This window comes from Schistocerca nitens, chromosome 6 (assembly GCF_023898315.1).
Source record: "Schistocerca nitens isolate TAMUIC-IGC-003100 chromosome 6, iqSchNite1.1, whole genome shotgun sequence".
Classification (NCBI taxonomy): domain Eukaryota; kingdom Metazoa; phylum Arthropoda; class Insecta; order Orthoptera; family Acrididae; genus Schistocerca; species Schistocerca nitens.
The window spans coordinates 589,657,450-589,683,916 of NC_064619.1; the positions used below are offsets into that span (position 1 = coordinate 589,657,450).

General features: G+C 40.9%; 1 protein-coding gene across 1 annotated transcript in view; it reads left to right on the forward strand.

The window, feature by feature from the left end:
• LOC126263632 (NADH dehydrogenase [ubiquinone] iron-sulfur protein 4, mitochondrial) overlaps positions 1-20,586 on the forward strand; it is a 38,404-nt gene extending 17,818 nt beyond the window's left edge. Inside the window, exons 3-4 of the mRNA XM_049960725.1 lie at positions 14,617-14,792; positions 20,203-20,586. Coding sequence (XP_049816682.1) covers positions 14,617-14,792; positions 20,203-20,380 — 354 coding nt within the window. The 3' untranslated portion in view covers positions 20,381-20,586. The remainder of the gene's footprint in view (positions 1-14,616; positions 14,793-20,202) is intronic.
• The last annotated feature ends 5,881 nt before the right edge of the window (positions 20,587-26,467 follow it).

The window sequence follows — 26,467 nt, forward strand, 5'->3', positions numbered from 1 at the left end:
CCTTATGAATGTTTGTGATCAGGGAAAAGCATCTGGGAACCCATTATAAACAACATAATAGATAACATCAGAAGTTTTATGAGGCTTTATGTGGATGTGCTGTTGTATGCAGAGAAATTGTAGCAAAATGCAGGAAGACATGCAGAGCATCGATGCTTGATCCTGGAAGCAGCAATTGGTCTGCAACATAAACAAATATAAAATATTGTGAATAAATACATAGAAAGACCATTTATTGTATGATTACACAATTGCAGAACAATTACAGGAAGCAGTTACTTCCATAAAAGATCTAGTAGTATGGAATGATTAGAAGTGGAACGGCCACATAAAATTACTCAAGATTAAGGTTTATGACACACTGAGAGTCACTGGAAGAATCTTCGAGAAATATAGTCCATGAACAAAGGAAGTAGCTTACATTACACACATTCGACCAGTAAGTGAATATTGCTCGTCAGTATGGGGTCTGTACCAGATAGGACAAATAGAACACACAGAGAAGATTGGAAAAAGATGAGCATGTTTCATTACAGGTTTATGTAGCAGGTGTGAAAGTGTCACATAGATGCTCAGCTAACTCCAGTGGCAGATGCTGCAAGTCAGGCATTCTGTATCACAATATTGTTTACTGTTAAAGTTCAGAACACATCCTTTCCTAGAAGAGTTAACCAGTATATTAATTCCTCCTATACATATCTTGCGAAATGACCATTAAGATAAAATTAGAGAGAGGAGTTAACCTGCTATCATTCCATGAACTTATACACAACTGGAACAGGTGAAGGGGAAATGACACTGGTACACAAAGTATCCTCTTCCAAAACTTTAATGTTGTTTGTGGAGTATGTGTGTAGATGTAAAATATTGTATTTTCTTGTCAGTAGAGAAGCAGCAACACCTGAATGGATCAGTCAGGAGAGCTCAGTGGCTTAAAATGTGGGCAGGTCATTGGATGTCACCTGAGTAATAGATCTATCAGGGACATTTCAATCCTCATGAAGCTGCCCAAATTGTCTGTTGGTGATGTAATTCTGAAGCGGAAGCATGATGGAATAACCACATTGAAACCAAGACCAGACAGAGCTCATGTACTGGCGGACAGGAACATTGAGCTTTGCGATGGGTCTATGTAAAAAAAGGCATAAAATCAGCAGAAGGAATTACTCATGAGTTCCAAAACGCTACCAGCAGATCCGTTAGCACAGTAACTGTGCGTAGGAAGATAAAAGGAATGAGGTGTAATGCTCGAGCAGTTCCTTATAATTCACACATTTCTGTAGTCTGTAGTCAAGCTAAGTGACACTGGTGGTGTAGAAGCGATGCCACCGGACAGTGGACAAAAGGAAGGGATTTTGTTTGATAAATTCCTGGAGAATATTTGATGCCATCGTGAATGCTGCCAACAGTGAAGTACAGAGGTCTTATGGGATGATGGTGTTTTTTGTGGTTAAGGTTCCCTTATTGAACTTAAGAAAACACTGAATGCAGAAAGGTAGGAACACATTTTACAGCCATTGTATACTGCATACAGTAGAGAAAGAGTTCGGAGATAATGCAACCTGTCATCAAGCAGCATCTGTGAGGCAGTGGTTTGTAGGCAGTAACATTGCTGAATTGGAATGGCCTGCTCAACGGCCTCAACCTGAACTGAACGAAACAGTTTAGATGAGTTAAAATGTTGACTTACTCCAGAACCCAGCATCCAGCATAATTTCTTTTACTACTTTCAACTCTGAGGAAAATTGGGCTTTCTTTCTTCCACAGACATCCAGAACCCTCACTGAAAGTGTCTGCATCAGAGTTCAAGCTATCATAAAGCCGAACGATGGATACACCCCACATTAATCTCCACTAATAGTTGTCCATACGCTTTTGATCAGATAGTGTGTGTGTCTCAACAACCTTCGGGAGTAACTGTGATATACAGTATGCTGAATGTTACATCCAATTAATGTGGCTTGGATGGTGTACATCCTTCTTAGTATTTCAGTTTTAATACTTAGCACTTTACCTAGCAGAACATCTTTCAGCACACCAAATGACATACAGGAAATGAATCTTCGTTTTCCAAGGTTACAACAATGCAAATATGTAAACTGGATAAATGATTACTAAAGCAAGTATGAACAGAAGTTCATAGCATATGAACAGAAGTTCATACCAAGTAAATAGTGTTGATGACTTTATAATTTAATAGAGGGAAACATTCCACGTGGGAAAAATATATCTAAAAACAAATATGATGTGACTTACCAAACGAAAGTGCTGGCACGTCGATAGACACACAAACAAACACAAACATACACACAAAATTCAAGCTTTCGCAACAAACTGTTGCCTCATCAGGAAAGAGGGAAGGAGAGGGAAAGATGAAAGGATGTGGGTTTTAAGGGAGAGGGTAAGGAGTCATTCCAATCCCGGGAGCGGAAAGACTTACCTTAGGGGGAAAAAAGTGTATATGTGTGGATGGATATGTGTGTGTGTGCGAGTGTATACCCGTCCTTTTTTCCCCCTAAGGTAAGTCTTTCCGCTCCCAGGATTGGAATGACTCCTTACCCTCTCCCTTAAAACCCATATCCTTTCGTCTTTCCCTCTCCTTCCCTCTTTCCTGATGAGGCAACAGTTTGTTGCGAAAGCTTGAATTTTGTGTGTATGTGTGTGTTTGTTTGTGTGTCTATCGACGTGCCAGCGCTTTCGTTTGGTAAGTCACATCATCTTTGTTTTTAGATATATGACTTTATAATTTATCATTTATGGATAATTTGTTATGTTTTACATGATACTATACTCATTTTGCCTGGTTTCACATATTTGGAGGGAGGTAACATTGTCGTTTGTGTCATAGTGGAAATACTTTTATGTGAACCAACTTTTTGTCTTCTAATGCTTATTTGTTAATGAGTTATGATCGCCTCAGAGAGAGTGACATCTGGTCATAGAGCAGCTTTTGTGTGTGTGTGTGTGTGTGTGTGTGTGTGTGTGTGTGTGAGAGAGAGAGAGAGAGAGGGGGAGAGGCTGTTAAAAACTCATACACATTAATTACAACACTCAGATCCTTCACCCTATTCTTCTGCTTAGAGGCATTAACAAGCACTTCATTTCTGTTGAACTTGTCCAGATGAGTGTGGCTCCGTCTTGTGCACCTGTAATTTTCATAACATCATGTTGGAGTGAGACTGAACTCACAAATAGAAATAACTCATCTCCCAGTTGTTTTAGTTGACTGGCAGGAGCATCAATACCCAAAAATCTAAGTGTGTCAGGGCATCTAGTGCTCCTGATTGTATTGTATCTGGTTTAAAAGAAAATAGTAGTAACAGAACATGTCCTTTGAAACATAAAGTGCGTATCACCGTAAATAAAATGGAGGGAACATTTGAAAAGCCATCGCCAATTTATATTTATAAAGCAATAGATTGGTTAGCTGGAACGTTGAAATCTGTGTAAGGGCTGTGAAATGGCATTTTACTAGTTGAAGCAGTGACAGCTAATCAAGCAGTGCAGTTTCTGTGTGCCAGTACTCTACATTAATATGTGTGATTCCTGAAATATGTAACAAATCGAATTACTGTGGTGGTGTCATCAGCTGCTGTTATGTGTCTGCCAACATTAACAAATTAAAAAAGTAATTACGGAATAACTGAATGATGGAAGTAAGACACAATGAGATGCTGGAATGGAGAAGTGAGAAAGATTGCCTTTTTTATGTTCGCATTCAGTTCTCCAGTACCACAAAGTTTTTGCAGGTGAGAGTGTGATCATCTTGCCGCCATGAAAAACACCAATGTTTGAATGATTACCAGCCCAGCTCAAGTATCATATCCACGAATCAGTGTCCTCTGTTTCGCGAAAATACAAAACTAGTTTTGCTTCTTTGAACTTTTTAAATATCCTATGTCAATTCCATTTGGTAAGGACCCCATACCGAGCAGCAATACCCTAGCAGAGGACAGACAAGCATGCTGTAGGCACTCTCTTTAGTAGAATTGTTGCACATTTGGAGTATTCCTCCAGTAAAAAGGTCTTTGGTTCACCTTCCCTGCAACATTTTGCTCATGATGGTTCCAATTTAATTTGTTCATAATTGTAATCCCTTGGCATTTAGTTAAATGACAATCTCTAAATTTGTATTTGTTGTGACTCGCTGATCTTTCAAAGTGCCGCCGTGCAGTTGCGCGCATCCTCTACATGCGGCGCTGTCTGCCAGCCATGCAGGAGCAGTGCCACCTAAGCGGCCAGCCAGCCAGTGGCCTCTAGACTTGGACTCAGTTATGATTTGACTGTTAAAGTGTACACACATCTTACTCTGTTTACTTGATCTGTGACTTTCATGTATTGTGTCTTCCTTGAAATATATTTGTTCAACTTGAAGTTATTACAGTATTATTTATCATTTAACCAAAATTAAAGACATTATTTTTAGTACTCATGAGGAGGATCTAGTACTTCTTAATGTCCAGGGTCAGTTGCTGCTGTTGCACCATATGTGTGTATTGGTCCCCTGATGACTTTCTAGATTATAAACAATAGCATCTTGTGTAAACAATCTGAAAAGATATTCACATTGTCTCCCAAGTAGTTTATATTATTCAGAACAGGAGGCGGCCTATGACACTTCCTTGAGGAACACCAGATATTACTTTTGTTTCACTCTGTGACTTCCTGTCAATCAGTATGAACTTTCTTATGGAATGGGATCATGAATCCAGTCACACAACTGAGACAATACTCCATAGGCATGCAATTTGATTAGAAGCTGCTTGTGACTAATGGTGTCAAAAGCCTTCTGGAAATCCAGAAATATTCAATCAACTTAAGATTCATCATTGATAGCATTTGTTACGTTCTTCAATAAAGGACCAGTTGTGTTTCTCAAGAAGAATATTTTCTGAATCCATGTTGACTGCATGTCAATGGATTGTTTTATTTGAGATATTTCATAATGTTTGAACACCGTTAATGTTCCAGAATCTTACTGCAAATTAATGTCAGTGATATGGATCTATAATTCAGTGGGTTATTTCTACTTATTTCTTGTGTATTTGTGTGACATGTGCAACTTTCCAGTCATTAGATATGGTTCTTTTGTCAAGTGAATGGTTGTAGATGTTTGTAAAATATGGAGCTATTTCATCAGCATACTCTGAAAGGAAGATTATTGGTTTACGATCTAGACCGGAAGACTCTCCTATGTTAGTGATGTAAGTTACTTCGCTACACCAGATATATCTATTTCTAAGTTACTTATGCTGGCTGCTGTTTTTTCATTAAAGCTCTGGAATAAACGCTGCATCTTCTTCAGTGAAGGGATTTTTGGAAACCATGTTCAGCAACTGTGTCTTAGTGGCACTGTCATAGGTAACATTACCATTGCTATCATACAGTGAAGGCAATGATTGTGTCTTGCTTCTGGTGTAGTTTGCAGTTGACTGGAATATTTCATAATTTTCTGCCTGATTTCAGGTCAGGACTTAAAAGCATTTCGCTTTGAAGTCGACACTAAATTTTGAGGTCATGTAGAACCTTCCCAATCTTGGAGATTTCACTTCTTTTAAGTCTGGCGTGTGTTGTTGTTGATTTTTTTTTAATTGCATCTATTTTTAATTTTACTTGGTATGAATCTCTCAGTTGCCATCAAAACTATTTCTTCATATTTAAGCCACATCTGTTCTATGGTTACATAGTGTGGAAGGAATGGAGAGAGTCTCATAGGAAGCTGCCAACCAAATATATTATTTATTTTGGTGTACACGCATGTTGCGCTGTTCAGTCTCACTACAACCACATTAAGATCACTCATCCCTATATCTGCCATGGTGCTTTCTATTTGCTCAGGATTGTTTGTTGCCAAGAGGTCTAGTAAAATGGTTTAAATGGCTCTGAGCACTATGGGACTTAACTTCTAAGGTCATTAGTCCCCTAGAACTTAGAACTACTTAAACCTAACTAACCTAAGGACATCACACACATCCATGCCCGAGGCTGGATTCGAACCTGCGACCGTAGCAGGCGCGCGGTTTCAGACTGCAGCGCCTTTAACCGCTCGGCCCCCCCGGCCGGCAGAGGTCTAGTATGTTATCACAAACATTTACACTTCATGTGCTTTCATGAGCTAATTGCTCAAAATAATTTTTGGAAAATGCATTTAGTATAATCTCAGACAATGTTTTGTGCATACCACTGACACTAAAAATGTATTTTCATCAACATATCGAGGGTAGAACGAGATCACCTCTAACTGTAATTGTATGAATCATATACCTATTCGAAATGACTCAAATTTTCCTTGAATCCTTCAGCAATGCATCATCTGAGTTACCGAGTGTCAGTAAAAGGAAACAATTATCAAACAATGGAAAATCCAGGATGGAAAAACTACAATATTATGAAAATTTAGCAGAGATGTTGAGTCGCAGATAGGTACAACAAAAGACTGTTAACAAGTCTGGCCTCAGGAGCCAGACATTAGTCGCGTGTAGCCGAGATACATTTGTATGAGTTTGTGTGGTCTAATTCGGAAGAAGGCCTTTTGGCCGAAAGCATACTTGTTAACAGTCTTCTTGTTATGCCTGTCTGTGACTCAACATCTCTGTTAAATGATGATTAGCAGTCTAGCCTTTTTATAATATTGTCATTTTCTCTTGTTCTTTCCCATCGCAGCTATGGCAGTTTACAGCTCTAACACCAGTATTTCATAGATCTACCCTTGTCCTCTGTGTTCAACCTGCAGCCTTTGATACAGGACTCTGGATCTTACACTATGGCAATCTTCTAATCTAAGTATAACTGTTGCACTATCATCATAGTAAGTTCATTTTATCATTATTATTTGATTTACAGAATGCACAGTTGCCATAATTTATAGGTTTTCATGTTGTTGCATGCTACAATGTTAAAATACCAAGGTCAGTCTGTTGAATATTATTGACAATCTTTGTTGATTCATCTGATCTTGAAAAGTGCGCTCATATCACAGTGTGTTGCTTTATGAGTGGTTCAAGAATACTTTCCTTCTCAATGATATGTTTGCAGTCCAATTGGGATATGCAAATATATTCCCATATATGTGGAAACATCATATATGATATAATAAACGTTCATTGGCCATCTATTTGTCTTTTGTTTATGGGTATAAATACTTCTTAGATGATTGTGATAACAGCGCATTTACTTTTGTTAGAATAAAATTTTAACTTTTATTTTGAAATTGATACAGTTGACCACATTGGCATAATATCTGAAGTAAAATGGTGTACTATGAACTTCTCTGTTTGTTGTTTCTTTTGGAAGTTGTTGTTCTGGAAGTTCTTGTTCCGAATATCATCAGTATCCTTTTTAGCAGCAACTGTCCTGGATTTTAAGAAGTATAAAAGTTGTTACAAGTTACATTCTGACTGCTTAGTTTCCTTATCTGTCAAGCTTTTCATAGACTTGCCTTGTGATTGTTATATGTCAGCATGAAACAAGAAACAGAGATATGCTCAAAACAAAAAGAACACTGCCAGTACAGGGCTATTACAAATGATTGAAGCGATTTCATAAATTCACTGTAGCTCCATTCATTGACATATGGTCACGACACACTACAGATACATAGAAAAACTCATAAAGTTTTGTTCGGCTAAAGCCGCACTTCAGGTTTCTGCAGCCAGAGCGTTCGAGAGCGCAGTGAGACAAAATGGAGACAGGAGCCGAGAAAGCGTATGTCGTGCTTGAAATGCACTCACATCAGTCAGTCATAACAGTGCAACGACACTTCAGGACGAAGTTCAACAAAGATCCACCAACTGCTAACTCCATTCGGCGATGGTATGCGCAGTTTAAAGCTTCTGGATGCCTCTGTAAGGGGAAATCAACGGGTCGGCCTGCAGTGAGCGAAGAAACGGTTGAACGCGTGCGGGCAAGTTTCACGCGTAGCCCGCGGAAGTCAACAAATAAAGCAAGCAGGGAGCTAAACGTACCACAGCCGACGGTTTGGAAAATCTTACGGAAAAGGCTAAAGCAGAAGCCTTACCGTTTACAATTGCTACAAGCCCTGACACCCGATGACAAAGTCAAACGCTTTGATATTTCAGCGCGGTTGCAACAGCTCATGGAAGAGGATGCATTCAGTGCGAAACTTGTTTTCAGTGATGAAGCAACATTTTTTCTTAATGGTGAAGTGAACAGACACAATGTGCGAATCTGGGCGGTAGAGAACCCTCTCACGCATTCGTGCAGCAAATTCGCAATTCACCAAAAGTTAACGTGTTTTGTGCAATCTCACGGTTTAAAGTTTACAGCCCCTTTGTCTTCTGCGAAAAAAACATTACAGGACACGTGTATCTGGACATGCTGGAAAATTGGCTCATGCCACAACTGGAGACCGACAGCGCCGACTTCATCTTTCAACAGGATGGTGCTCCACCGCACTTTCATCATGATGTTCGGCATTTCTTAAACAGGAGATTGGAAAACCGATGGATCGGTCATGGTGGAGATCATGATCAGCAATTCATGTCATGGCCTCCACGCTCTCCTGACTTAACCCCATGCGATTTCTTTCTGTGGGGTTATGTGAAAGATTCAGTGTTTAAACCTCCTCTACCAAGAAACGTGCCAGAACTGTGAGCTCGCATCAACGATGCTTTCGAACTCATTGATGGGGACATGCTGAGCCGAGTGTGGGAGGAACTTGATTATCGGCTTGACGTCTGCCGAATCGCTAAAGGGGCACATATCGAACATTTGTGAATGCCTAAAAAAACTTTTTGAGTTTTTGTATGTGTGTGCAAAGCATTGTGAAAATATCTCAAATGATAAAGTTATTGTAGAGCTGTGAAATCGCTTCAATCATTTGTAATAACCCTGTATTTATCCATAGCAGGCCAGAAACTCACCACTGATGTTTGTCATTTCAATAACTCTGTTTTTATTTATTGCCTAAAATGTAACTTCACATTAATTTTTTATTTTTGTTTTGGTGGCTACATTCCATTTAATTCTAGGTGTGCTCTTCACGGTGTTGGATGCATAAAACCAGGTGTGTTGCAGAAGGTGCCAATTTAGAGCATGATTTCTTGAACTCTACTTGCTCAGGGGGTCGAGTTGTCAAGAACTACATATGCTATGCTGTGTCAGCACACTTCAGTAATGTCACGGGTTGATACTCTGCCATTACCCTCTATGAGCACCTGCTCTCACTAACAGTGCTCAGTGAGAAGAAATTGATGATTTGCACTCAACTGACCACTTTTCAATCTGGGTACACCAAACAGATAAAACAGTGCCACCTAAATAGATGCACAGCAAGGCTAGCTGGGCAATGTACTGCCGACTGGCTGTGTTACAACATTCGAACAGTGTCTAGGAATGGGTGTGTCACATTACATTGGCAACTCACTAAGCCTTTGGTGATGCATTATTAAAGTGGGGTGTGCTGCTCTGTAGTCAGGAGTAGGTGTACTGCTAAGTACAAGCTCAAATGCCGACCAAGTGCAGAGTACCATGGAAAGTTTTGTGCAGGGGGTGTTAAATACTGTCAAATTGTGAAAGAGAGCAGGAAGAGGTGGAGACGAGTTCTTTAACATGACAAACAATCCTGCAAAATCCATAGTGATGTAGGAGACTATCAGGAGGATGGGAGATGCACAGTTACTGATTTAATGTGGAACAGTGATCTCCAGACAATCGTGAGAGGCACTTCACAGAAAATAATGAAAAATTTTCCCCCAATTTTTGCCAACGTCAGCCAAGTTACAGCAGTCAGCGCAAACAGTTTCTGGGAAAGGGGCTCAAGCTGAGGACTAAAGCAGCCCATTTTCCATATGGTTACTAATTTTGGCATTGTCTGTGGCTCCTGGTGCAGCATCTGATCATGATAAGGTGTAACACATTGCTGCAACTAACTTGGGCTTCAAAGGAAATCATCCTCTTCCTGTTCAGCCAAATTTGGGAGACACTTCTCTGACTCGTGGGAGGGATACCATCTTAGTCTCTCTTTTTAAACCCAACATAAACCATAAGGGCCCAAGTGGTTATTGTACGGTTGTATTCTTAAGGTGCCTAGGAAAGACTTTGAACCATATAGACAACAGACATCTTGTCTGTGTTCTCAAAGGCTTATGGATCATGGACTCAGAAGATATCATTCCATGTTGTTGCCTAAATATGCTTAAGTCAGCTGTGTAAAAGGGGTGTTGCTCACAAATATTTTTTTTCTGTCTTTTGAGGGCCTACAGTGGTACTCTGATAGCTCCATCAGTGGTTTTTCTGAAGAACCTTTCCATCTTTGTGTGGTTCCTTCTTCCTAGACACTATTTGCACTGATGGAGTTAAGGAAGTCTTATCTCCAGAATGAGATTTTCACTCTGCAGCGGAGTGTGCGCTGATATGAAACTTCCTGGCAGATTAAAACTGAGTGCCCGACCGAGACTCGAACTCGGGACCTTTGCCTTATCTGATTTCATTTGAGTGATTGGTAGATCAGTATAGCTCAAGGAAGTGTAGTGAGCAGTACCTTGTTTTCTGCTACTATTAACAACATAATTTTCAGTATAAAGACGAACATTCAGACCTCACAGTTTGTGGGCAGTGATGTGACATTTTACTCCACCTCTAACTCTGGAAAAGCAGCATGCCAGCTGCAGCATTAAGATCTGCTTACCAAACAAATTCTGCATTTTTGATCCAGAGATAAACATGCTTTTGAGGACACTGGAGCAAATAAGGAATATTCCAGGTATGAAATTTCTCGTCTGCTTTGATTCCCTGAGTATCCAGCGTAAAAATTGTTCCAGGTCAACCTTCTTTAATTAGACAAGGAAATATTGCATGTTCTGTTAGGTACAGACAAAATAAATTAAGATACAGGTGCTGCTCACAATGTAGAGGAAGCTTTGAGGAAGCAAGAGGCTAGCCTCCTACCCCAAATAGTAGTGTGTTGCTTGACATGCTTTAAGCTCACTCTTGCTTGTGCCCATATGACAATCAGAAGAGAAATTGGTGCAAGTGAGGGACAACAGACTATGATTAGTGAAACAGCATCCAGCTATTCCGTACTTCCTTCTAGACACTGAAGCAGCATGACAGCTTATTAACACACCTCAAGATTGGACAGTATCTCTGATATATCATTCACTTTCTGGCAGTGTGTGGTGCTTGTGAAGTACGAACTTCTGTATTTTCCATTTTTAATGAGTGCACCTAATTCACACATGAGAAAGTACTTCATTGTTTGGCTAAATACCTGACCTCAAAGCTAATGAGAACAAACAATCGTTGAGCATATATTAAATTTTTCAACCTTTTAGGTTTTTGATGGTTTTGGGAAGGAACACTTTGTTTGGTTGTCAACTTAATTTAACCAACCAGCCTGATGATATTAAACATCTTGTGGATTATGAGGTGTGATCAGAAAGTAATGGGGAATTTTTGATTTTCTGAAAAATCTTTATTTATTCATCAACATCCACTTTATCCCCTTCAAAGTAGTTCCCTTCATCATTCCCTTGTGCCAGAACTTTTTCTGATGTTGGAAGCACTTCCGGAACTCATTTTTCATTATGGTGTTCAACTCCTTCAGTGAATATATTTTTATATTATGAATGGTAGCACAGTGGCATCCTGCAGTTGTTTTCTTCATCCTCGGGAATAGAAAGAAGTTGCAGGGGGCAACATGTGGTGCATACTGTGGCTGAGGCAACAACAGTTTTCTTCAGATTGCTTCACAAAAATGACATATAACTTCCAGAAAGAATCCCTTATTGACCGTATGACCGTAATGCAGGAACTCATGATACACCATGCTGGGCCGTGGTTTCAATGTCATACCCGTATACCCATGTTTTGTCACATTTTACAACCCTCCTTAGAAGTTCTGGATCGTTGTTGACTTCATTCACCAATTTCTGAGTGATGTGTACACTACATCACTTTCAGTTGAAATTCAACAATTTCAGAACAAACTTCTCTGCTCAGAGTTTCATACCCAAAACTCTGAAAAAAAAATTGCTTGGCATGAGCCAAAGGATATGTTGACATCATCAGCAATGTTGCTGATAGTGATTTGGTGATTTTTCAAAACCATTTTCATTACCATTCATCATTGTCATCAGTAATTGATGTGCTAGGGCATCCAGGGCAGTTGTCATCTTCAACGTCTTCTTGACCATCTTTCAAATATTTATACCACTCTTAAACTCTTGTCTTACTAATAGTAGATTCACCAAAAGCCAAAGTAAACATTTCAAATGTGTTGTTGCACTTTACTCCAGTTTTCAAGCAAAATGTGCTGCAAATTCTTTGATTCATCTTTTTTGTAGGTGAAAATTCGCTGACCACTCAAAAGCACATATAACATTTTTGACTCTCAATAATAAACTAAATATTCAAAAACCAAAATTAAAAGATTCCCATTATGTTTTGATCATACCTTATATATAGATAATTTTTGTGCATTTCCCTTCTATGATGCTTTTATTAATTTATTGCTTTTTTAGATTAATTGTCAAACACTGGCCCTGTATTGACTCAGATGAGACATTAATAACAATGATGTGCATTTTTTACCCAAACAATAATAATAGCAGCAACAAAAACAATGGTTTGAATGAAGGCCACCACACTCTGTGTAGAGGAAGAATTGTGTTGTAAGCACGTACATACACAGTCAAACTTTCGTTCTTTATCAGCATGTGTTGTAGCTCAGTGTTGATTGTTAGTGACTTTTCTCCAGACAGATAAACTCTACTTTACTGGAAAGCCAGTGGATTTTTTTGCTGTCATGTTATTGGATTGGTGCATAAGTTTGTGGAATTTTTACATGAGTTTAATAAACACTACAGACACACATAACGGAGACTTTAGTCATCCGTAATGTATTATCCTTCACTATTTGCAACCGTCTGTCAATGTGACTGTAGATTCTGTGACTGTAGAAATCATGTGGTTTTGAGGGAAGAACTTGTCGAGCCATGTTTGGGGCACATTGAAGGTTGTTCAATAGGGAGTGGAAAAGGTGAAAATCTGAGGGTGCAAGATCGGGTGAATAAGGTGGGTGGGTAATGACTTCCCAACCCAACTCCTGTTGGTGTCTAACAAAATGCCGGCAGGTGTTATCGTGGAGCAGTATTGCTTCAAGCAGTCTTCCTGGCCATTGTTCTTGTATTGTCTCTGCAAGATGTCTCAGTTGTTGACAGTAAATGTCAGCAGTGATTGTTACACCTCGGGGAAGCAATTCGTAGCACACCACACTGAAGCTGTTCCACCAGATGCGTAAATTATCTATTTTGGCTGTGTGTAGGTCATGTTTTCCTCATGTTAGGATAAAGACACCATTTCTCTCCACCAGTAACGATACAGGGTAGGTAGGAATGGTTGGTGTTGTTCATGAGCTAGTTGAAAGTGAGCAAGCAGAGATGGACTTATGGCAGTGTACTAATTTTCGTGATTTTGGCTTAGAGAATGCAGTACCCATACACCTGATTTTTGAACATTTCTCATTGCATGCAAATATCACATGATGGTGGAATGAGTACAGCTCATCACATTTGCCAGTTCTTAAGTAGACTGGCTTGAATAATCATTCATTAATGTGTTTAAATGATTTTCCTCAAATCCCGAAGGTCTGCCTGGACTTTTTGAGAGTCACTAATGTCAAAATGGTCCTCCTTAAAACATGAAAACCATTTTTTTTCTGTGCTGTGTCCTGTGGCATTATCCCCATACACGGCACAAATGTTTCTGGCTGCCTCCCCTCACCCAACTATTGAACTTAAACAGAAGAATGTCGGAAATGCTCTGATTTCTTCACTTTGCACTTAATTTTCTGTTGTATGTAGGTGTACCCGCTGTCTCCAAATGACGATATGTAAACTTAAATAGCAATGGTGAACTACAAGTAAAAAATGACAATCAATAAAAAAGCCCATAGCAACTGTAATACCAACATGCAAAACAAAAACACTACGAACTTGTGCAACTACCTAATATATGGTGCAACTGTTTGCCATCGCATGTTATGACCGTTACGCAAAAAACATGAGGTATGCTGCCAGTCTAACGGGTATGCACATTTATGTAAGTCCACTTTTCATCAGATTTGAGACTATTTGATGCACACATTGCAGATGGTTTACAAAAGAGTAAACATTCATTAATTGATTGTGTGCATACTATCAACACTGACATGTACTTCCTCTGCTCTATCATATATATTGTTTTCATTACCATATATTGTTAATGATTTTTTCCATGGCAAGTACAGTATTGACTTCCTATATGGTTCCATTTTCTCTCAAACTATCACCCTGTAAAAAAATGTTTGTTATTCATGCCTGTAACAAAATTATCCAATATTCATGAAGTTTATTTTCTGTGTTTTGCAGCTGCAGGAAACTGCGCATTGTCCTTTTTATTTACAATGACGCAGATGTAGGATGCATATTGAGGGAGTGGAAAGTAACTCATGACAGATGTAGAACTGGCAGTTTTATTTTACTACATTGGCACCAGAGTTTTTTGTCTGAAAGTCTTGACCAGCTCTATCTGAAAGTTTTACTTGCCTTTATATGTGACTTGAAACTACTACGTGTTTTTCCATTCATAATTACAGAACACTGATAATATGTTTAGGCTGACATTTCTGTCATCACTGGGGTCCCTGAAGAGCACATCAAGACCCGATTAGTGAGGATTTACATGCCTGCAAAAAATGCAATGCAGTCTGGCACAGATAATACCCACCGTTGGGAGATGGAGTTTGAAACACGGGAGAGATGGGAAAACCCTCTTATGGGTTGGGCATCTACGTAAGTATTGTTAAATGTAGTTCTTTGCATTAGATCTTTCCTAATTTCCTTTTCCAAAATGTGCAGTTACCAGACCCTCTTCCATGTGGAACCTGTGCATGGAAGCTGCATTTGTCAAAATGTAAATCAACCCTCAGACATTATTTTGTCAGTGCTAAGAGATCTTGAGATTTATATTCAAAATGTGGTTTTGTGTTTCTATACTAAGAGGAAATGAGAGATTTTGTTTCACATGTATCTGTTTACATATACTTTACCTTAACTAATTGGAAAAATAGGAAGTGGAAGTGGAGAAACATTCTTTGTATGCAGCAACTATTAATTTTGTGGCAAACAGGACTGACAAAAAAGATATAGCAATGTATATTCTGGAGAAGTATAACAGGAAAGGAAAAGAAAAGAACTATAAAGAAGATTAATAGATGTCACATAATCAATAAAAGTAGCAATGGAGATACAGTGGAATCACAAATATGAAGAGTCATTACTGTTGGGTAATTTCTTCTTTTTTATTTCACAGCAGCCATAACTGTGCACACTAAACTTCACAGAAAATCTACTGCACACCTTGTGTGATTAGCACTCCTGGAAGAAAGGCTAATGCGGAGACATGGGTTAGCCTCAACCTAGGAGACTGGTTCCAGGGTGAAGTTTCGTTCCGCAGTGTCATGTGGAAACAATCCCCTAGGTTATAGCTAAGCCATTTCTTAACAATGTGCCTTATATTGAGGTTTATTCATACAAAGTGTGCAGAAGAACTTGAGTGAACTTTGGAAGATGGGACATGAGGCATTGGAAGAAGTAAAGCTATGAGAGCTGGTCATGAGTTGTCCTTAGATCAGTCAGTAGGGCACTTTCCCACAGAAGGGAAAGATCCCAGGTTAGAAATCCTCACAGTTATAATCTGGCAGAGAGTTTCAAAATTGTACACACTCTGCTGCAGAGTGAAATTTCAGTCTGGACCATTGTCTGTTCTTCCAAATTCTTTGCTATCTCCAATAAAATTACAGTATCATCAGGAAACCTGAAAGTTTTTACTTCCTCTCTCTGAACTTTAATTCCCTTTTCATATTTCTACTTGGCTTCATTCACAACTTGGTCAACATACAGATTGAATAACATCGGGGAAATGTTTGAACGCTGTCTTACTCTCAACTACTGCTTCCCTTTCATGTCTTTTGAGTTTTATAACTGCCGTCTGGTCCCTGAGGAAACTGTATATAACATGAATACTCTGCAAACCAGTATGAAGTGTTTGTAAGAGATTACTTCCCTTTGTACCATGTATTAGGATATCTACCTGCTCTATTCTTGGATGGAGTGCAGGAAGAAAGATTGCATAAATAAATATCTCAGTGCTCACTGTACTTAGTCTAATCTTGCCTTTGTGATCCCTATAACAATGATACGTAGCAATTTGTAGAGTATTCCTAGATTCCTCACATAATACTGGTTCCTGGAACTTTGTAAGTATGCTTTTTCAGGATTCTTGCTGCCTGTTAACAAGCATCTGCCACTTCAGATCTGAGTATCTCAGTTCAGTTCCAATCTTACCCTCTTTTTGAAATCTTACCAGTATTTGACTGATTAATGTACAATTTTTTGCAGAGAGTACTTCATTATAAATAACTTCAGCAGCTGCAAAAAGTCTGAAGCTATTTTAATATTGTATAACAAGTTGTTAAACGTAATATGAACAGCAAGAGTTTTGACATACTTCCCTGGGGGGAATTTTCACTCTGCAGTGGATTGTACGCTGGTATGAAACATCCTGGCGGATTAGAACTGTGTGCCAGACCAAGACTCAAACTCGGGGCATTTTCTAGGTATGCTAGTCGTGCAAGTTTTTCACAAGAGCTTTGATGAAGTTTGGAAGGTAGGAGATGAGGTACCAGTGGAAGTAAACCGCTGAGGATGGGTCATCAGTCGTGCTTGGGTAGCTCAGCTGATAGAGCAATTTCCCTCACAAGACCTTGAGTTCAAGTCTCCATCTGGCACACAGTTTTAGTTTGCCATGAAATTTCTACCTGAAATTAATTCTACATCTGTTGACAACTCTTCATCCAAGATAACATGCTGCTTCCTCCCTACCAAAAAATCCTTCACTCAGTCACATATATCATTTGATACCTCATATAATTTTAGTTTTGTTAATAAGCATTTGTGTGGTAATGAAACAAATGCTTTTTGAAAGTCAAGAAATGCTACGTGTAGCTGACTACCTAGCACTTTGATGATGTCATATGTAAAAGCCCAAATGTGGTTACACATGAGCAGTGTTTGTGGAATCCATGACTTTTGGCATTGATGTCGCCGTTTTTCCGTATTGTCTTCCAGCACACTGCTCGGTATTTACAGCCAAGCTCTTCGCTCTGTATCAGGCCACGGAGTATATCTGGCAACACAAGCATTTCAGTTGTGTCCTTTGCTCCAACTCTCTGTGTCCTTCAAAGTCTCTGTGCGTTGTCATCCGCCCATCCCTTAGTGCAATGGGTCCAGGGAAACTGTCACTTTCTCACTCTTGATGGAGCCACTGTGAGTTTATGTGAGTTTCTGATCATGTTGGTATGCCAGGAAATGAGGCTGCTGATGCTGCTGCCAAGGCTGCAGTCCTCATACCTTAGCCCACTAGTTCCTATATTCTCTCCGATGATACCTTTGTCACTGTCTGTCAACAGGTGGTGTCACTCTTGCATCGCCATTGGTCCTCCCTTTATGGGAATAAACTCCACATTATTAAGCCTCTCCCAGTGGCTTGGATGACCCCCTCTTGGCCCTCTCATCGGGAGGAGGTTTTTTTAACTAGGTTGTGTATTGGCCATCGTCATTGGTTAAGTGGTGCTCCCCCAACACTTTGTGCACATTGCACCAAGTTTTAACTGTCCACCATTTCCAGACAGAATGGCCACTTTTTTTTTTTTTTGACAGTTTACGTTCCTGCTTGGGTTTGCCGTCTGAGTTATCGGCCGTTTTAGCAAACGGCGCACTGGCTGTCATTCACATCATTGAAAATATTTGTTGTTTGGGTATTGGAGCATGGCCTAATGCCCATAAAACAAAAATCGCTGAGGATGTAAATTTAACAGTTTCATCTCCCGTTTTACCATAAAGAAATGAACACAGTGAAATGATGCATGAAGTCCAACAAAGGCATCAACAGTGTTCCTGTACATAGTGATATTTGATTTGTCTGCCTGATATTTATTGAACATGTAATACGGGTGGTCCAGAGTCTTCAGGCATTTCTATATTCAGAACTAGAGGTCATACATGCCAAGAAAAAATTACCCATATGTACAATTGTCCATGCATAATTACTCCTTTGTTTCCTCAAACAAAATATTTAAATATTTGTTAGTAATGGCAACCTCCATCACTAACACAATACACCGAGTGTCCCCTCCCTCCCTCCCCCCTCTCAAAGATGACAACATTGCATTTTTCCACATGCAGTTCCTTTCAGACCGAAATGAGGTGCAACCATCTGTTCAGCTCTTGCATACATGATAGTGTGTTAATCACCTACAGGGTGACACAGGAAGAATGGTCAATCTTCAGGTATAGGACAGGAATGATCATTCAAAGCAGAGATGTCTAGTAAACATGGGCCCTAAAATGCATACCTTAAGAGCTGTGAGCACTTCATCTTCACTAGTGTGAAAGTGTGAAAGGCATTTCTTCTATTGAACAAGTGCTTGTAGCTTGTAAGGTATGCAATTCAGAGCCCATGCTTAACTAGACTTTTTTCTTGCTTTGGCCCATACTGCTTTTTGTAAACCCTTGTTGCCAGTTTTGTAAACCCTTGTCTCAGTTTTGTAAAAGCCTCGTTGCTACTGCTGTGGGGGCCGAGTTGTCACTGTTGTTACGGTAGGCTGAGTTTGTGAGTTTGTGAAATGGCTTCTAGTGCAGTATACCGTTAAGACAATTCCTCCCTGCCACTATTACACAGCTATGCCCCAGGGTCAGGTAACAGGATAGAAGATAGATTCTACAACACTCCAACAAATTACTAACAAAGACACACAAATGAGTTAAAAAGGTTTCTTACCTTTGTGACTTGTCGAATAGTGAAGTCTGCAACACTGCAAGTAATACAGCACAAAAAAGGGTCTCAATGGCCAAGTGCTAATAATCATAGCTAAACTTCACAATACATATCAAATGCAATTTATAACAACTGTCTATTCACTTCTAAGAGTTCACTAAACAATGTTCCCTGTCTGAGTCAACTGTGAACAATGATTTATAACCAAATAGGTGAGAGTTACTCTTCTATCTTCCAAGTAGGTTTCTGTCTGTTTGTCGTCAGGTCATTGGCGTATTGAACTTGGCCGGCAATTGGCCGAGGCAAAGTTGATATCTTCATTCTCAGCGCTGGCCATGATGCTGGTGGAATTTGCACAAGTGGCGAGTCTCTATGGAACCGGCACCAGCTCACATCTTTGCGCCTTTGGTGCTTTTGCTCTGGCTGTGTCTTGTTTGGATGACACAGCACTACCTCCTCCCAGTATATGAAAAGCAAAGAGCTTGCAGTAGAAGAGATTTTTTCACTGTATTGAAGATGTGGTGCTCATAGGTCTTAAAGAAATACAGTTTAGAGCCCATGTTTACTAGATTTTTTGCTTCAATTGATCATTCCTGTCATATCCCTGAATCTTCACCACTCTCTTGGGACACCTTTTACATTGGAGAGCATTTTTTTTCCTGTTGTGCATATAGTATCCACACTGAAGTTCTTTGTGGACTACCAGTATCAGTAATGTCCGCAGTGAACCATGCCCTAAGAAGAAGTCATAAATCATAACGATTTCAGTTATCATAAATATTCATCCCAGTTGTCATTTCACATAATATATTTTATTGGGATATTTTTCTGAGTTATAGATAGCCTTAACTGATAGCTGTTTCGCAACAAAGAGAGTGAGATGATGCGATGGTTCAGATACTAGGCTCACATTTGGGAAGAATGGGGTTGGAATCTCTATCTGACCATGTAGATTTAAGATGTCTGTGGTTTCCCTATACAAATTAATATAAATGTTGGGATGGTTCTGTTTTAAAGGGCACAGTTAATTTTCCTTCTCCATCCAAGCCTTTGCTCTGTTTCTTTTGGTGGTATCATCAACAGGAAGTTAAATCTTAATACTTTCTCTTACTAATGGGACTCAATTCCTTGTCCAGCCTACTAGTTTTTGATTGATGCTGTCCCTAAATTAGGTTAATGATTGTTTTTTCAGAGGACAAGGCCCCTTCCTATTCCTTTCAAATCTGAACTTGCATCCTGTCTCTAATGACATCATCACTGATGGAGACTATATACATGTATTGTTTTGCTCATGGATGGTAACTAATTTAGATTTAATTCTGTATTTTCTCAGATACTCTATTAATATATTTTTTCCATCTCTAGTGGTGACCCATTATCAAACATGAAGATTGACTTCCAATCCAAGGATGATGCAATAAGTTTCTGTGAAAAGAATGGTTGGCGTTGGTTTGTTGAGGAACCAAAACCAAAACAAGCGAAGGTAAAAAATTATGGTTTCAATTTCTCATGGAACAAGCGGACAAGGGTTTCAACAAAGTAAATTATTAAAACTGTTAACTGATGCACAGATGCATGTAGCTGAAAAATTATATGGTATTAAATTAAATAGATGATAATGTACTTCGTGTGATTTCTGTAAAATATAGAAACTGTTGCATATATCATCAGTTCAGACCATGTATTCCAGTGTCAAAAACCAGATGTCAGTGTATTGAGTGTGTAAAATAAAAATTGTTTTGAACTTTATTGCTGTCTTGCCTTATTTTTTGTCAGTTTATGCAGTATCCAGTGTGCCAAAGCAAATGTGATGGAACAGACATGTCATTGGAGAGAATCAAGCAGCAGAATTCAAATAATAAAAATGGTCGAGTCTCTCAAAGAGAAATTCAGTTGGGAAAACTAATAAATTGAGGCTGAGTTGCTGGCCATTACTTACTTTCAGGAGATGAAATGTATAGTAACGTTGATAAACACACAGACGTGATACACTATCTTAACTTGTGGAACTAATACAGTGGAACCTTACCATTGCAGACTAATTGTGTAGAGTCCAGGTCTTCAGATAACTGCAAAATATGACATGTCGCCAATGTCAGAACAGTTTCTCCACTGTCTTTTTTTTCCCACTCCTATTCCGCCTCCACTTTGGTGTTTGAGGTTCTTCTTCTTCTTATTCCTCCTCCTCCCTGTGCACTCCTGAAGATCAGCCCACGCGTCTGAAGCGTAACAGGTGACTGTATAATGCGTGATTCCCAGCACCGGGTTGACAAGTAGGGTTCACACGCACCCCTTGGTAAAGGCCAGGCCCAGGGAGAGATGATTGCCTGAGCTGCTACCTTCCTAAATTGCCAATTGGCCCCTCTGTCATGTGTTTGGGAGATGTGACCTGAGGTGTGGGGAAACGGAATGAGGCTAACGATTTGAAGACCCTCCCAGCTGCACCACGGTTCCTTGTGGTTTCACATACTGAAGACACAGTCCTTCCCTACTGTCAATCCATTTATTATTCAGAAAGGTGTTGATGCTATTGCTGCCCTGTGAAATTCTGCTGTTTTTGACACAACGGCACTTCGCTTTTGGAGACTACTTCTGACTCTCAAACACAACAACTGCTTGCAGCTTCGGTCCCCCATGGCTATCCTGTTCATGTCGCGGCCCATCGAATGCCAAATTCTTCCCATGGTATAATTTACACTAGGCTGAGTGATGTTCTGCCAGAGGCTGAAATCCAAATGTACCTCTCTGATCAGGATGTAATTGCAGTTCTTTGGGTGATGAAAAAAGTAGATGCTTCCTTAGTGCCTATATACACTCTTTTTCTCACTTATGATAGAGTGCTGATTCCGTCAAAGATCAAAGCAGGCTTTGAAGTTATCACAGTATGACCATGCATTCCAAACCTGATGCGCTGCTACCAGTGTCATTGTTATAACCACACTCCAGGGTCCTTTCGACATCCGGCCAGATGTGTAACCTATGGTAGGGATGCTCATGGAGGCAATTGTCTGCCTCCTCCTCCCCACAATATCAACTGCAATAGGGACCAATCTGCGTCCTCTCAAGACTGTCCCATGTATCTCAATGAGCGGGCTGCCCAGAAGACCCGAGTGAAGGAAAAAGTGCCTTACCCTGACTCTCACAAGTGTTGGCTAGTTGGAAACCCTGCATTCTACCGTCTGGCACCTACAGTACTGTTCTTGCTACATCTCGCTCCACGAAGGACATGGCCACGTAGACATGTGACCTCAAATTTTGCACCACAGTTGTAAAACCACCCAGTATCATGGCAGTGTCCCCATCTCCTCCTTCAGCTGTGTAACAAGTCACCAAACTTCCGCCTCACGAGGCAAAGTCCCCTTATACGCAACCAGGATGCTGGAAGGAACAGAAGGAATACTCCTCCGAAAACTTCCTATGTCTCTACAGGCAGCAAACATCTGAGTCTTCCTCTGCCAATCAGAAAGCCTCCAAGAAATCAAACAGAGGGAAACGGTCTTCTCCTTTGCCATCTCAGAGATCCTTTTCAATGGTGTTGCCACATGATACCCTTGACTAGCCAACCTTCATGTTGCCGGTCCGCACCACCAACCATTTTTCTGCCCTGGATTCTCCAGACTGACAGAAGGAGAATGCCGATGCCTCTGTAGATCTCGTGGAGCAGGATCCTCCAATCTCTTTGCCCTGTAGCAGTGAGCCTTTGAAGGCAGGCAATAGGCAGCCACTGAGGTGACACCCCTTCATTTTTTTTCCTCCTCATGACTCTCCTCGAATAGAATGTTAGCGGCCTTTGACCCAATAAAGAGGATTTATGGTTGCTCTTAGAATCACAGCATCCCCTTGTTCTCTGCCTCCAGGAAACAAAATTGCGTTCTCATGATTGCTATGAGCTCTTTCATTTCTTCCCAGTCTGCATTGACCTTTGCCTGATGACAGTGTTCCATGTCATGGGGAAGTCATGCTGCTCATCTGAGATTATGTTCATAGTCAATGCAGCTCCCTGACTACCTGTCTTCAAGCTGTTGCAGTTCACCTTTTCCTTCTTCATGTGACCTTTTCCCTTTGTACCATTTACATCCCTCTATCATTTGATGTCACCAGGGCAGACTTCCTCCAGATTATTGGGCAGTTTCCTTACCCCTTTCTGCTGCTCGGTGACTTTAATGCGCACTGTTCCTTTTGGGGTTCTCCCAGAACCTGTCAGAGAGTGCCATCTTGACTGACCTTTTCAATCAAGTTAATCTCATCCACCTTAACACTGGAGCACCCACATTCCTTTCAGACTCCATGCACACCTGTTCCCATTTGAACTATCCTGCTGCACTGCCTAGCTTGCCCATCGTCTTGAGTGGTGGATTCTCTCTGACACATACTCGAGTGACCATTTCCCATGTGCTATCCGTTTGCTGACTCTTACCCTATCTCTGTGCACACCCAAATGGCAGCTTTCGAAGGCTGACTGGAGGCTTTACTTCTCCCTGGTGATCTTCGATGAACAACACCTCTGCAGTTGTGATGAACAGGTAGAATATCTTACAAACATTATCCTTACCGCTGCAGAACATGCCATTCCTCACACTTCCTCTTTAGCACACCGTGTCCTGGCCCCCTGGTGGACTGAGGCGTGCTGCGATGCAATTTGTGTGTGGACACTTGTTCTCCATGTTTCAATCATCATCCTACAATTGCAAACTGCATTCATTATAGACAGTTGTGTGCACAGTGTTGTCACTTTCTTTGGGATAGCTAAAAAGCTAGCTGGATTTCATTTACTAGTTCTTTTAACAATTCTACTCCCTCTTCCGTTGTGTGGACCAACCGCCGACAGCTCTTGGGACCAAGGTCCATTCCCCAATTTCCGGCCTGACAGTAGCAGACGTGTCTTAGTGGACCCTATTGCTACCTCCAACACCTTGGACCCCCATTCTGCAGAGATTTTGAGCTCCTTCCACTATTGGCGTCCCTTCCTCCATCGGTTACCTTTCACTTCTCAAAAAAGTGAGTGCTACAATGCCGCCTTTACCATGAGAGAGCTAGATCATGCTCTCGCTTCATCCTGATCCTCCGCCCCAGGGCCAGATGATGTTCACATTCAGATGTTGCAGCAAGCACTCTCTCCTCCTTCATACATACAACTGCATCTGGGCAGAGGGTATGTTTCCCAGATGCTGGCATGAAGCCACTGTCATACCCATCCTTAAGCCTGGTAAGGAAAAACAACTTCCTTCTAGCTACTGCCCCATTTTTCTCACCAGCTGTGTTTGCATGGTGATGGAACATATGATTTATGCATGGCTGGTATGGTGGCTAGAGTCTCGCAATTTACTAACCACTGTGCTCTTCTGCGATTGACTATCTCGTCACTTGGTCCACCCACGTCATGAATGGTTTTCCGCAGAAATCCCAGACTGGCCATGTTTTTCGATTTGGAGAAAGCCTAAGAAACCTGCTGGAGGACTGGTATCCTCCGTACTCTCTGTGGGGCTTCCATGGCTGCATGCCCCATTTCTTTCAGGAATTTTTAAAAGACCAAGTTTTCAAGGTACATGTGGGTTCTGCCTTGTCGGGCACCTTTACGCAGGAAAACAGTGTGCTTTAGGGTTCCGTCCTGACCGTTGTCCTCTTTGATATTGCCATTAACCCTATAGTGGCCTGTCTCCCACTGGGTATCTCCGGCTCCCTTTTCGTTGACGATTTCGCTGTCTGTTGTAGTTCTCCACGACTTACCTCATCGAGCAGCGTCTTCAGCGATGTCTTGATCATCTTTACTTGTGGAGCATTGACAATAGCTTTCGTTTTTCCATTGACAAAACCGTTTGTATGAATTTCTATTGGCACAATTCGATTCTTCCACTGTCTTTACATCTTGATCCTGTTGCTCTTCCATTCATTGAAACTACAAAGTTCCTGAGGCTCATGCTTGATAGGAAACTTTCTTGGTCCTCCCACATGTCTTACCTGGCAGCCCACTGTGTGTGGTCCCTCACTGTCCTACATGTCCTCAGTGGTACTTCCAGGGAGCAAATCGAGTCACCCTCCTCCCTTTGTACCGGTCCCTTGTCTGTTTGAAACTAGACTATGGGTGTTTCGTTTATGCATCTGCATGTCCATCCCTCTTACGCCGTCTCAATACTATCCACCATTGTGGTATCTGTTTGGCCACTGGTGCCTTTTATAGTAGCTCAGTTTAGAGTCTACATGTAGAAGCTGCTGTACTACCGCTGTCCTACACCCATGACTTTCTCCTCTACAGATATGTTGCCGTTTGTCTGTAATGCATGGTCACCCATCCAATGCCTCCTTCTTCAATGACTCCTTTAATCACCAGTTGGGATGTGTCCCTCTTCTCTGTTACTTCCTGTAGTTTGCTTTTGGCTCTTGCTCCAGCAGCTTAACTTCATGCTACCTGCAACTTTCCCAGTGGATGTAAACCCTTCACCACCTTGGCTTCGTGTGCCAGTCTGTGTTCATCTCGGCCTTCATTCTCTTCTTAAGGACACTACTCCAGCCTCACTCTGTCGCATTCAGTTTCACGAACTTCACATGGAACTTCATGACTGTACCTTTGTGTACACTGATGGCTCTCAAACTGTCTTTGGTGGTGGGCATCGGCACTGACATTTTTTGGTATCGGCTTCGGGAACACCGCTCAGTATATACAGCAGAGCTCTTCACCCTGTACCAGCCCGCACAGTATATCCGGCAACACAGATTCTTCAATTGTGTCATCTTTTCTGACTCTCTCAGTGCCCTTCAAAGCCTCTGTGTGCTGTACACTGTCCATCACTTAGTGCAATGTGCCCACAAAAGCTGTCACTTGCTCACTGTTGATAGAGCCACTGTGAATGGTTGTGTGGGTTCCTGGTCACATCGGCCTGACAGGAAACGAGACTGCTTATGCTGCTGCCAAGGCTGCAGTTCTCCTTCCACAGCCCACCAGTTCTTGCATTCTCTCCGATGATATCTGTGTTGCCTTCTGTCAGCAGGTAGTGTCACTTGGCCACCACCACTGCTCCTCACTTCATGGGAACAAGCTCCAGGTTATTAAGCCTCTCCCAGCAGCTTGGATGACCACCTCTCGCCCTGAGATCATGTTAGCTATGTTGGGTACCAGGCACTGTCGTTTTAGCCATCACCATTTGTTAAGTGGTGGTCCCCATCACGTCGTGCACATTGCACCCAACAAATGACAGTCCCCCATTTCCTGACGGAATGCCATTTTTTTAACTGCTTACATTCTCGTGTGTGTTTGCCATCTGAGTTGTTGGCCGTTTTAGTGAATGACATGCGGGATGTCAACTGCGTTTTACATTTTGTCTGTTGTAGCAATATGACAAAGGACATTTAATTTTTAGTTCAGAACCTCTGTTCATCTATGGCGTATTTTATAGACCTTTTTCCACGTCGCTGTTTTCAGCTGTCTTCTGTCAATTGGGATTAACATGTAGTCATTTTCAACTCCTCTCTTTGTCTTTGTCTTCGTCTTCATCTTCTACAGTTCTCGCATGGGTGTGTATGAACCTAATTGGTTTTGCATTGTAAAACAAAACAAAACCAACAGAGGACATTTTTAGAAATATCGAAACCTAGATCAAGGGTAAAGAAACCTGTGGTTGCAACTGGTTGGCTG